This window comes from Meles meles, chromosome 11 (assembly GCF_922984935.1).
Source record: "Meles meles chromosome 11, mMelMel3.1 paternal haplotype, whole genome shotgun sequence".
In the NCBI taxonomy this organism is placed as follows: Eukaryota; Metazoa; Chordata; class Mammalia; order Carnivora; family Mustelidae; genus Meles; species Meles meles.
In genome coordinates, this window is record NC_060076.1 from 36,631,652 (window position 1) to 36,644,821 (window position 13,170).

Sequence of the window (13,170 nt, forward strand, 5' to 3'; positions counted from 1 at the left end):
TTGAGCCCCGTTGCAGGCTCTGTGCTCAGACCAGAGTCTGCATCTCCCTCTCCCTCTGCCCAACACCCGCCCCCACTGGCTTGTACTCTCTCTCAGATAAATAAATAAAATCTTTTTTTTTTTTTAAGGTTTTATTTATTTGACAGAGACACACAGCAAGAAAGGGAATACAACCAGGGGGAATGGGAGAGGGAGAAGCAGTCTTTCCACACATGCGCCCCCATAAAATCTTTTTTTTTTTAAAGCCTTCCTATAAAAAAACCAAGTAGACCAAAAATAGGTTTGGGGCACCTGGGTGGCTTAATCGTTAGGCGTCTGCCTTCGGCTCAGCTCATGATCCCAAGGTCCTGGCATCGAGCTGCACTGGGCTCTCTGCTCAGCAGGGAGCCTGCTTCCCCCTCTCTCTCTCCCTGCAGCTCTGCCTACTTGTGATCTCTGTCTGTCAAATAAATAAATAAAAATCTTTTAAAAAATAAATAAATAAAAATTAAAAAATAAAATAAAAAGTGAATGGGAGAACATATTTGCAAATGATATATCTAATAGAGATTAATATCCAATATATGTAAAGAACTTACACAACTCAACGCCAAAAGAAACAATCTGATTAAAAACTGGGCAGAGGGGGGCATCTGGGTGGCTCAGTGGGTTAAGCTTCTGCCTTCAGCTCAGGTCATGATCTCAGGGTCCTGGGATCAAGCCCTGCATCAGGCTCTCTGCTCAGCAGGGAGCCTGCTTCCCTGCTCTCCCTCTGCCTGCCTCTCTGTCTACTTGTGATCTCTCTGCCAAATAAATAAATAAAATCTTTAAAAAAAAAAATGAGCAGAGGACCTGACCAGATATTTTTTTCCAAAAAAGACATATAGATAGCCACAGACACATGAAAAGATGCTCAACATTATTTTTTTTAAAGATTTTATTTATTCATTTGACAGAGATCACAAGTAGGCAGAGAGGCAGGCAGAGAGAGAGGAGCAAACAGGCTTCCCGCTGAGCAGAGAGCCCGATGCGGAGGTCAATCCCAGGACCCTGGGATCATGACCTGAGCCGAAGGCAGAGGCTTTAACCCACTGAGCCACCCAGGCGCCCCGATGCTCAACATTATTAATCACTAGGGAAATGCAAGCCAAAATCACAATGAGATATCACTTTACACCAGTCGGAATGGCTAGTATCAATAAGACAAGGAGGATGTGGAGAAAGGGGGACCCTTGTACACTGTCAGTGGGAATGTAAATTGGTGCAAATACTGTGGAAAACAGCATGGTGGTTCCTTAAAAAAATTAAAAATAGAAATACCACACAATCCAGTATTTCCACTACTGGGTATCTATCCAAAGAAAATGAAGACTCTAATTCAAAAAGATATGTACACCTCTATGTTTATTGCAACATTATTTACAATAGCCAAGATACAGAAGCAACTCAAGCATCTGTTGATAGGTAAATAAAGATGTGGTGTATTGATACACACAATGGAATGTTACTCAGCCATAAAAAAGAATGAGCTCTTGCCATCTGCAACAACATGGATGGACCCTAGAGAGTATTTTGAAAAGTGAAATAAGTCAGTCCGAGAAAGACAAATACTGTTTGATTTCACGTATATGTGGAATCTAAAAAGAATCTAAAAAAACTAATGGACAAACAACAACAAGAGGTACCTGGGTGGCTTAGTCGGTTGAGCATCTGCCATTGGCTCAACTCGTGATCTCCGAGTCCTGGGATTGAGCCACAAGTCGGGCTCCCTGCTCAGCAGGGAGTCTGCTTCTGCTTCTTCTTCTCCCTCTACCCCTACCCCCCTCATTCTGCGCCACTGCTTGTGCTCTCTCACTCTCTCTCAAATAAATAAAATCTTTTTTTTTTAAATATTTTATTTATTTGACAGAGAGAAATCACAACAAGGCAGAGAGGCAGGCAGAGAAAGAGGAGGAAGCAGGCTCCCTGCGGAGCAGAGAGCCTGATGCGGGGCTCGATCCCAGGACCCTGAGATCATGACCTGAGCCGAAGGCAGAGGCTTTAACCCACTGAGCCACCCAGGCGCCCCTCAAATAAATAAAATCTTAAACAGCAATAAAACAGACTCTTAAATACAGAGAACAAACTGGTGGTTACCAGAGGGAAGGTGGGGGGATGGACAAAATACAAAACAGATACAGGGCATTAAGAGGTACCAGCCTCCAGTTATACAATAAATGACATGGAGATGAAAAGTACAGTGTAGGGAATGTAGTCAGTAATATTATAATAACATATGGTTGACTACAGTCATCGTGGTGAGAGTACAGAATTGTTGAATCAATATGTTGTATATCTGTAATTAATATAACTTCATATGTTAAATTATACATCAATATAAAAACATTTATGTTAACAGGGTTAATGTATAATGGGTTTCCGTTGTTTTTAACGAATTTGTAAAAATTTAAATTTTTTCTCAGTTTCCCTTTTTTTTATTTTTAAAGGTTTTATTTATTTATGTGACAGAGAGAGAGAGAATACAAGCAGAGGGAGCAGCAGAGGCAGAGGGAGAAACAGGCTCCTTGCTGAGCAGAGAGCCCAATGTCGGACTCAATCTCAGGACCCTGGGATCATGACCTGAGCTGAAGGCAGTTGCTTAACCAACTGAGCCACCCAGGTGCCTCTCATTTTCCATTTTAATATGTTAAGTATTGATAGATATAATCCACTTCAACAAAAGGTTTTTGGATCTTCAAACCCTATTCTTAATTTTTAAGAATATAAGAGGTTCTAAAACCAAAAAGTTTAGGGGGAAAAAAAGTCTGAGAACTGCTGCACTAGATCATAACTTCCTTTAGATCCAAACAGTATTAATATTTTTGTGTGCATAAAAAAATTTACCCAGCAGAAGTTTATCAAGTGTCAACTCTTATGCCTGATGCTGTATTACACACTGGGGATTCAGAGTAGAAAAAATCCCTGTTCCTAGAGGATTCACAGGCCAATGAAGAAGACACATAGGTAGGTACAAGAACAACTGTAACAGGAACTATGAGAATTATAGGAGCCTACACCAAGAATACGCATCTATTAGGTGAAGAGAATGAGAGTCTCAGTGACCAAGGAAGGCTTCCCAGAAAAATCATCATTTGATCTGAGTTTTTAAGGCCATCAGAATCAGCCAATAGAAGAGCATTCTAGACAGAGGGAACAGAATGCATAAAAAGTGGAAGCTTGGGGCACCTGGGTGGCTCAGTTGGTTAAGCCACTGCCTTCGGTTCAGGTCATGATCTCAGGGTCATGGGATGGAGTCCCACATCGGGCTCTCTGCTCAGCAGGGAGCCTGCTTCCCTCTCTCTCTCTCTCTGCCTGCCTCTCTGCCTACTTGTGATCTCTCTCTGTCAAATAAATAAATAAAATCTTAAAAAAAAAAAAAAGTGGAAGCTTTAAGAGAAGTATGGTTATTTCCAGGTCCTGCATGTGGTTCAGTCCGAATGCAGCATGAAGTACAAGTCTGTGTATTGGGGGTGAGGATGGGAATGAAAAGGAAATGAGGCAGGGAGGTAGGCAGGGGCCAAAACGACTTCATATACCATATTAAGAAATGTGGATTTTTATCCTTAAAGGAGAGAGGCAGGAGGGAGGGGTTTGGGAGTATTCTAGTATCTTATTGGCAGCAGCTTTTTAAAAGATTTTTGGTAACAATGTCAAGGTTCTGTTGAAAGAACATGTGAATTGGGGACCCAGGAGGAAGACCACAGCAGACACAGGCAGGGGGTACTGTAAGGAGCTGCCCAAGACAACCCCAGAGACATCATGTGTCGGAAGTAGAATCCACAGGATTAAGTGGCTGTGGAAAGTGAGGGACAGAGGAGTGCTTAGTAACCCCCAGGGGTTTAGCACTGGCTACTGGGGAGGGTGGAGGTGTCTTCCACGAGTTTGGAGAAAACAGGGAGATGGTCGCAATGAACGCAGCGAGGTCAGGTTTGTTCCACGCGTAGAAAATCGGCAGCTGAGCAGATCTAAATACATTTCCGCACCCCGTCCCCAGCGGCCCGGGCCCGGGGCCCTCGGTTCCCACGGCTCCCGCCCCCACCAGCAAAAGCCAGGCCGCCCCTCCCCGCCCCCACCAACGCTCGGCCTCAGGGGAGCGAGAAGAACCGCTCACTCCTAGTTTCCTCCGCCGGGACTCCCCTTCCCCCTCCTCCGAAGCGGTTCTCCATTTCCTCTCCCCCCACGCCGCCCGAGGAGGCACGCAAACAAACAGCCCCGCACCCCGGGCCTCACGCTTCCCGACCCGGGAGCGGCTCCCGCCGCGGCGGCCTCAGGGAGAGGAGGCTCCCGCCCCCGACTCCCGACGCCGGGAGCTCAAGAACTCTTCCCCTCGACCCCCGCCTTCCCCGCCTCAGCCCGGCCCCGCCTCCCCACGGGGAAACAGCCCAAAAAAGGGCAGAAAAGAAATTTTGGCGTAAAGTTGGCCAGCAAGAGGAGACAAGAGAGTCCGCAAGGAGAAGGAGGGGAGGCAGGGCGCGCGGGGCAGCGGCGGCGATTGGAAAGCCGGCGGGGGTGGGGGAAGGGAGGGGACGGGAGGGCCGCGTCCCGGGGGTGGGGGCGGGGAGCGCGCCGGGTCCGGCCCGGCCCGAGCCACGCGGAAAATATGCGGGGCACGTGGGGGGCAGGGCGGGCAGGGCGCGGAGCTGGCTACCTAAGCCGCCCAGCCACCGTAGGAGGGGCGCTGCCTCCAGGGGCAGGGGCTGGAAGGGGAAGCTAGGGGAAGAGAGGGCAGGCCCGCCTTCGGGGGCAGCAGGCCCGGCCCCGTTCCTCACTGGCTCGGGACCCTGGGCTCCCTTCCTGCCTCAGTTTCCCCAAGTCCCTGGTGAGACTCACCACTGTCACTACCACGTCGGTAACGCTGACCCAGAGTCTGGGACTCGGGGTAAACTGAGGTACTCGAACCACGGAGGAGCCCCGCCTCTCAAGAGACATTTAATCCAGGGGGATTTACAGGAAACTTCTAAATTAAGGGCAGCGACTGCTGCAATTGAGGGGGGCACGCGGGTCCCTGCGCCCGCGCAGCTGCCGTGAGCTCACGCCTCGAAATAGCCCCAGGGGCCCCAACCGCAGCTGTTACTGGGCCCGGCTGTCACTCAGAGGAACCTTAGAGCCCCCAGCCCGAGGGTCCCCTCCCCTCCGCAAGGCCAGAGTTTTTCCAGCAGACTGTACCAGCTACTTTACCTTCCGACGGCTGGGGGGTGGGGGGAGGGGAGGAGCCTCGAGGGGGGCGGTCCCGAGGGGGTGGGCGCAGGGGGCGGCCGCGCTCCCCCACCCGGCTGAGCTTCTGCCCCTACAAGGTTTGGGCAGCGGTGGGGGAGGGTCCCGGCCCCCAGCTCCGCCCGGCCCCTCCCAGCCTTTTAGGCGCCCGCGCGGCTGGGACATCCCAGTCCCGCTTGGTCCTCCTCGCCGGCCACCCGTGCGCCCAGTCCGCGCAGCCAGCCCAGTTCGTCCAGTCCACACTGCCCGCCTGCCGGCCCGCCCCCCACCGCAGCCATGGACGCGATCAAGAAGAAGATGCAGATGCTAAAGCTGGACAAGGAGAATGCCATCGACCGTGCCGAGCAGGCCGAAGCCGACAAGAAGCAGGCTGAGGACCGCTGCAAGCAGGTGGGGGACCGGGACCCAGTGCAACGCCGTCCTCCCTAACAAGGGAGGGGTAGGCCCTGCCCTGTGCCCCCTAGCCCGAGGCCTGCGATGGCAGGCTCTCCCGTCCAGTGTGGGGGCTGGACTTTCACAGTACCATCAGGGACCCAGCCAAAGCCACACTTAATCTCACCCACCATACCTGGGCAGCTGCAGTCTCCCAATTTCCACACCTGCCTCTGCAGAGCAATGATGGGCCCAGCTTCTTGGGGCTGGAAGCGTTATCTCTAGCCCCACCAGGTCCCTCTCAACACCCCTGGCTGCACTGTCCTTCCTCTGCTCTCCTGCTTCCTACCTGACAGCCTCTAAGTACCTTTTAGTAGCCCCCTCACCCACAGCCGGGCCTCCTTCCTGAGCCCCCGGCCTAACTAACCAAGGCCTTTCCCTCCCAGCTGGAGGAGGAGCAGCAGGCCCTCCAGAAGAAGCTGAAGGGGACAGAGGATGAGGTGGAAAAGTATTCTGAGTCAGTGAAGGACGCCCAGGAGAAACTGGAACAGGCTGAGAAGAAGGCTACCGATGTGAGTGTGTACCTGGGGTATGGTGGGAGAGTGCACTGGGAGGGGTCCCAGATACAGGAATGAAGGGAGAAGGGGACCTGGACATCCCCAGCACCAGGACAGAAATAGTTTCCTCTCAGAAACCCAGGCTAAGGCAAGGTTGCACAATTAATCTAAGGCAGTGGGTAAATCAAAACCACCCACTATTTCCCCCAGAAGACACAGCCTTGTAAGTCCATTTGGTTCCAGCTCTTAGAACGTACAGTGGTCAAGCAGTTAGTCATCCTGGGGGGTGGGGGTGGTAAGAATTTACCATCCACCTCAATTAATCCTCTAGCTGAAAGTGGAGAAGAGGCTGTAGCTCCATTTGCAGGGTGTGGGGTGTGGGTGTAGGTACTACTGGGTAGGAGGAGGGAGAGGAACCCAGAGATGGGGCCTGACTTGAGTTACACCCCTGGGGGGCCATTAGAAATTCCCTGGCCTTGACCTCTGGCTCCAGCAGCCCTGCTGTGCACTGGGGCCCAGCTCAGGTTCTAATGGCCCCTCATTTACCCTCATTAAGCTGTCAGCCTTGAGACCATGCCAGGCCACAGGATGGAAGGACAGGGCCAAAAATGCCAAGGCAGCCACCTTACCAAGTCCTGTTCACTCTGATATTTCTCTGTCCACCCTACATCCCCCTAACCAGACTTCTCTGCCTTCTGCCATTCCCAGCCCCCACCTTGAGGTTGAAGAATGGCCAAATGACCATCCAAATGACTTTGGATATGATACTTGTACCATTCTCTGCCTCAGTTTCCCCACTGGCCTTTCATCCAGGATTAAAATGAGTCTATGATTGGAGGTATGGTAGGATTGGCAAAAGTAGGTCTGAACATCTGAGATCTGAGGTGACATTACTGTTTATGTTGACCATTATCCATGTTCCCCAACACCTCCCCGCCAAGGTTGGTTTCTCTGACCTCCAGGCTTGGTTTTGATTCTTCACCAGCCCTGGCACTTGGGAGGGAAATGACCTGCAGCTGCTCGCAAAGACAGCCCTGTGTGTCTGATGCTCTATAAATAACTAAGGCCCAGTGCAGCTGGAGGCAGGACTGGAAACCCAAGGAGCTGGGTGGGGGCTGGAGGGGAGGAGGGGAGGACAGGGACAGAGCTGGGGATGCAGGGCAGCAGTGCCAGGAGTCAGTAGCAAACACTGCCTGGACTTATTGTATGACCTTGAACACAGCACTTCACTTACACAATGCCTCAGTTTCTCCCTTCTCTCTTCACATTTATCCAGTGGGGACAGTAGGGCCTGTCCTGTGGTTGGAGAGCAGCATCTATAACTGGGAAGAGCTTGAGAAGCAGAAAATGGCAATTATCAGTCCTGTGATGAGGACCCCAGGACTTCCCAGACTTTTCAGAGTCATTTGTCATCCCACTATCACAAAAAGTTTTCCTTTTATAGAGTCTCATCTTTCTCTAGAGTAGACCCCTAAGGGCCCCCAGAGTCATTCTTCCCAATCCCCACTGCTGTCTCCAGAATCCTTCCACAGTGAGTCATCTGGTCCTCTGCCCATGATGAGCTTTTGTCACTCTAGGTAGCCTCAAGCACCTGGAGGACAAGCCATGACTTTATATGGTGCTGAGTTGCCCCTGCTGTTCAATACCACCCAGGACCTGCTTTACCTGCTCTGCCCCCAGGGCTGCCACCGATCCCTTCCCCCTTTCACTTCTTCCCCTACACTGGCCCTTTCTCCTTTCCAGTCTTAAATCTCAAGGTCTTTGTCTCTGAGGGAGAGACAGGGATAACCTAACATTTATGGAGTACACACTCTGTGGACAGTGTGCCCAAGTGCTTTCCACATACTGTTTTACAATTTCCCAAACTTGGCTTATCATTAAAATCACTTGGAAGCTTAAAAAAAAAGAGGGGAAAAAAAAAAAAGATTTCCAAGCTTCAGCCCTGGAAATCTCATTTCAGTGGACCTAGCATGGAGCTAGAAAGCCTGTTTGGTTTTTCAAGCCCTTCCACGTGGTCTTGTTGATTATTAGAAGACCTGCATTACCTCAGAACCTCCTACAAAACAGGAACTGCTTGTGTCAACTCAGATTTAAAATTTAAAAAGGAGGAATCTGAGGCCTGGAGGGACTAAATAAGTTGCCCAAGGTCACACAAGTGCAGAGTGGGTGAGCTGTAGCTGACTCAGAGCCCATGCTCTTAACACCAAACTGCAGTGCTTCTCGCATTTTCCTTTATTGGAGGCCCTTCTTCCTCTGCCTTCTCATTTTCATAAGGTATCATCATTTTCCGTGGACCATTCCCCAAACCTCCGTGGTTCTACTTCTACTGCAGATGTGGGGCTGCACATGTGTCACTCACACTGCCCTAGCACCGCCTCCAGGTGCCTCCTGGCGGGGCGGGGGCCCGGGCGCTGTCTGGAAGCCCCTTGTTACAGCGAGGGGTGTCTCCCGCGGCCTGGCTAGGCTCCAAGCCCCTCACTGGGAGTCTGACTGGCAGCTGGTGACATCACTGAGCTTGACTCTGTGATTGGCTGTTTTTAGCAGCGGCGCTGTCTGGTTGGCTCAATTTTCCCCACCCCCTTACTTGGGCCAGGCTTTGTTGTGGAGGAGTCAGGAGGACTCAGCCCTGGTCTGAGCGTGGAGCGCTTTCAGTGGGTACAGAAGGGCCTGCAGATAACCATCAGGAAACTATGCACAGTGCTAGAAGAGTCCCTGAAGCAGAGGAGTGGAGCTTGTTAAGGAATGCATGTTTTGGGCTGGAGTAGAGAATCTGGATAGAAGATGGTTGGTTAGCAGGGGAAAAAAATAGACTGAAAGTCTGGAAGCCAGGAAACAGATTCTTTCTGACAAGAATCTTACCATCCTCTGGGACCTCTCCGATCCTCATCCAAGGCAAAAAAAAAAAAAAAAAAAAAAGCCCCCTGACCTCTGGCCTTTGACCCACAGGCCGAGGCAGATGTGGCCTCCCTGAATCGCCGCATTCAGCTGGTAGAGGAGGAGCTGGACCGGGCGCAGGAGCGCCTGGCCACAGCCCTGCAGAAGCTGGAGGAGGCTGAGAAGGCAGCTGACGAGAGCGAGAGGTGGGCAGGGGGCCTCCCAGAGGGCAGGGAAGGGGGCCTCCCAGAGGGCGGGCCAGGCAGAGGCTGGCAGCCTGTCTCTGCTGGTCCTGACCCCACTTCCACCCCACACCTTGCGTCTCAGAGGAATGAAGGTCATTGAAAACCGAGCCATGAAAGATGAGGAGAAGATGGAGCTGCAGGAGATGCAGCTGAAGGAGGCCAAGCACATCGCTGAGGATTCCGACCGCAAATACGAGGAGGTGACAGCCCTACCCCCACTTCTTTCTCCCTCCCAAACCACAGATGCTCCCAGCCACTCACCAGAGGTGTGTGCCTTCTGTCCCTCTCCCCCCAGGTGGCCAGGAAGCTGGTGATCCTGGAAGGAGAGCTGGAGCGCTCAGAAGAGAGAGCAGAGGTGGCCGAGAGGTAAGGAGATCCTGGGGCAGCAAGTGAAACTTGGCCTGCTTGTGGCTCTGGGGTACTCTGGACCGTGGGAGGCAGTTTCCCAGGCTTGGGGCCATAGGGACAGGTCCTGTCCTCTGACCCCTAACTGCTGCCCCCAGCCGCGCCAGGCAGCTGGAGGAGGAACTCCGAACCATGGACCAGGCCCTCAAGTCCCTGATGGCCTCAGAAGAGGAGGTAGTGACCTCTCTGGACCTTTTTGGGCAGTGGTGCCTTCTCTCAGCTCACCTTCCCCCCAAGTCTCAGGCTGCTCTCTCACCTGCTGGGGGTTGGGAAGGGCCTGGGGCTTCCAAACTCTGGCTGCTGTCACTCTCACAACTTTGCTCTTCTCTTCTTTCTTCCACCCCTTCCTCACTGTGCGGTCTCCACTGTCTCCCACACTGTGCCCTCACACCCCCCCACCACACACCCCCTGCAGTAAATGTGGGGACCTAGAGGAGGAGCTGAAAATTGTTACCAACAACTTGAAATCCCTGGAAGCCCAAGCGGACAAGGTAGAAGGGGGTAGATGGGCAGTGAGGATGGGGTCCTGCAGGGGAGGGAGGCGATACGCTCAGGCAGGGAGGGGCTGGGTATTCCCTGGAGACAAGATCAGGAGTAGCTTATGGGCTCAGTGGAGTGAAGGATTTGTGGAGGCGACCTCCTGATGGCATGTGTATGTCCCTAAAAGTATTCCACCAAAGAAGATAAATATGAAGAGGAGATCAAACTGCTGGAGGAGAAGCTAAAAGAGGTGAGAGTCCTTCCCATCCCTATTCTTCCCTCGAGCCCCCATCCCCGTCAGAGACTGCCTGTGGCGGGGACTTTGGGAATAGGGATGGAAGAGGAAGTTGACTTAAGTGAAAGAACCTGGGAGGGTCTAATTTTTGTCATTCCCCCTTCTTACCTTTACTCCCAGGCTGAGACCCGAGCAGAGTTTGCCGAGAGGTCTGTGGCAAAATTGGAAAAGACCATCGATGACCTGGAAGGTAAAGCGATATTCCCCTAATTCCCAAATCTTTTTAAGTCGGTCTGTCCCTTATTACATCTGTCCCAGATAAATTGGTGTTGGACCATCTAGGACTCCACCAGCTCTCAGGGCTGTGCCCACCATTCAAGTAGCTGCACCTGGGTGGGGTGTGCCCACTCCAGTGCTTCTCGAACTTGAGCCCTGATTGGGGCTATGCTGCTGGTCCTCAGACCACACTTTGAGTAGCACTGACCTAGACAATTTGTCCCCAAGTGCAACACAATAGCACTATATCACAAAGATCTCTTTATTAAATATAGAGAGATTTGGTTTAATATCTAAGTTTTCATGACGTTAATGGAAAATACCATTTTAAGCTAGATTTGATAAAAATGAACATCTAGGTAGTTGCTAATCCATGGCTATTTCTCAGTAGTAGCAAGAATGTTGTACCTAAACTGCATTTTCTTTCTATTCTACGATAACCCTTTCAGTTTTGTAATTCCCACTTCTCATGCTTCTAGCCTTCTCAGGCAAGCCTCAATTTTATCTCCAACTTTTAGGACCTTTGTCCTTTCTGGCCCTAGCACCCTCCCCTTGAAGCAAGCACTCCTACTCATTCAAAGTACTGTGCCCCCGTGTCCCTGAGGGAGGTAGGAGCTCCAAGGGGAAGGACTGATTTCGGCTCCAGAGAAAAAGAGGGGTACAGAGAGGGGAAGAGGGAGCCCTCAGGGCTGTCCAGCCTGTTCTCTGGCCTATTTCTCCTACTCCATCTTTGTCCACCTCTCTCTGATTCTTGTTCTCTCTTTCCATTACCCTCTCTCCTTCCTTTCCTCTTTCCCTTCATTCCCTCTCCCCACATTCCCATCTGGCTCCCTTCCCCTGGACCCCACCCCCACCCCCAGACGAAGTCTATGCACAGAAGATGAAGTACAAGGCCATCAGCGAGGAACTGGACAACGCACTCAACGACATCACCTCCCTCTGAGCCCCACGCCAGTGTGGCCCCCTCAGCCCCTTCTCTCTCCTCTTTCCGTTCTCTGTGGGGAGGGGGCAGGCAGGAGCAGCAAAATGGTCAGCATCACACAGCCAGGCCGGGCACCGCCTCAGAGAGCCCCCGCCACACCTGCTGCCCACCTTGGCACTTGCTTCATCCTTCTATCCACCCACTCCACCCTCCAGCCTCTACCTCTTTCTGCTGCCTAATAAACTCAACTTGGTCTCCATGCTGTTTTCCTGCCCTCCAGAGAGCACTTCCCTCACCCCCTCAGAGACCCTGGCCCTTACAGACACCCCCAATCTTGTGAGCCCCACCCCCACACTGAGCTCACCCACAGAACACTGTGGCCCACACAGAACCCCCTCCACATGGCACTCTCGCTCTGTCACTGTCTCACTGCTGCACGTCTGCACAAATCACCCCATCAGTCTCTGTGAGCCCTCTGCTGCCTGAGAGACACGCTCTTATGCCGACCTAGCCCTGTCACTGACCTCAGAGCACCCCACTGCGGTTCCAGGATGAAGGAAGGACTGGAGAGGAGATGGGTGGGGAGGTGCCAAGGAAGGGCCAGAAGGTGGTGAAGGTCTGGGGTGACGTTTGGGAAAACCCTGCATCCCAACATGGGGCTTTCACTGCAGGTCTGGTTTCTGCCTCAAGCCTGTCTGTCTGGCCTTCCCCTTTCTGGCTCAGTCTTTGTCTTCTCTTCTGATTCCAACTCTCGTAAACCCTCTAGAGAAGGAGGTAGTTTATGACTCAGGCTTCCCCATCCCACCCCCACGACCCTGAAGCCTTGAGTGAGGCATCTGTCTCTCTCGGTCAGTCCGTCCATTTGCCCCTGGCATGGGATCCTCAGATCCCTTCGTGCTTATGTCTGCCTGTGCCTCCATCCCATTCCAAGTCTGCCTCATCCCTCATCACCCCTCACGTCTCCCTGCCCCTTCTCACATGCTGCTTCCCCTCACAGAGACCTTGGCCAGTGCCAAGGAGGAGAACGTGGAGATACACCAGACTCTCGACCAGACCCTGCTGGAACTCAACAACCTGTGAGGGTTGCTCTGCCCCCAGCCGGGCTGCCGTCGCCGCCCCAACAAAATAAAATGGATGTTACATGCATCACCGGGCCCTTTAAACCTTTCTTTGATGTTAGCAATGGTGGTGGTAGTTTTCCAAAGTAGAAAGGCTGAGAGGATGCCTGAGGGGAGCAGTGGAGTGGAAGGGCTGGAGTGACCATACTCCACAGTAGGACTTCCTTTACCAAGGGAGCCAAGGGGTGGGGGCAGTGGGTTCCCTGAGGAGGGTTGTGAACAGGCTGAGTGAAGCAGAGAGGCCCCTCTGGGCTGGGGGAACATCCAAGCCCTTATTACCCACGCCGCAAAGGAGCTGCAGTCAGCGGCCCCGTGCCATTCCAGCAGCGGCCAGTCTGAAGGAAAAACTGCAAAGCTACGCAGATTTTACTTGAGCAGGGTCAAAGCCCAAAAGCCTCACTATGATTTTAAGCCTAGAGGCTAAGCCTGCCCTACCCCCAGACACATATACTGC

At 52.3% G+C, this 13,170-nt stretch overlaps 1 protein-coding gene across 4 annotated transcripts; it reads left to right on the plus strand.

The window, feature by feature from the left end:
* Positions 1-5,371: 5,371 nt before the first annotated feature.
* Positions 5,372-12,744, plus strand: TPM2 (tropomyosin 2). Of its 4 annotated transcripts, none has more exons than XM_046023078.1 (9): positions 5,372-5,622; positions 6,051-6,176; positions 9,108-9,241; positions 9,363-9,480; positions 9,576-9,646; positions 9,784-9,859; positions 10,353-10,415; positions 10,581-10,650; positions 12,596-12,744. In XM_046023078.1, the coding sequence occupies exons 1-9, from the start codon at positions 5,509-5,511 to the stop codon at positions 12,676-12,678; spliced, it is 855 nt and encodes a 284-aa protein (XP_045879034.1). In that variant the 5' UTR covers positions 5,372-5,508; the 3' UTR covers positions 12,679-12,744. The 4 variants fall into 4 exon arrangements, with proteins under 4 accessions (XP_045879034.1, XP_045879036.1, XP_045879035.1 ...); XM_046023080.1 differs by lacking the exon at positions 9,784-9,859 and adding an exon at positions 10,101-10,176; XM_046023079.1 differs by lacking the exon at positions 12,596-12,744 and adding an exon at positions 11,537-11,857.
* The last annotated feature ends 426 nt before the right edge of the window (positions 12,745-13,170 follow it).

What these genes read in the sequence shown, in the direction of transcription:
- TPM2 (XM_046023078.1), top strand. Translation starts at nt 5,509, where the DNA reads ATGGACGCGATCAAGAAGAAGATGCAGATGCTAAAGCTGGACAAGGAG. An exon ending in CCGACCGCAAATACGAGGAG is followed by an intron (nt 9,481 to 9,575) that starts GTGACAGCCCTA and finishes CTCTCCCCCCAG; the next exon opens with GTGGCCAGGAAGCTGGTGAT. An exon ending in AGAGCAGAGGTGGCCGAGAG is followed by an intron (nt 9,647 to 9,783) that starts GTAAGGAGATCC and finishes TGCTGCCCCCAG; the next exon opens with CCGCGCCAGGCAGCTGGAGG.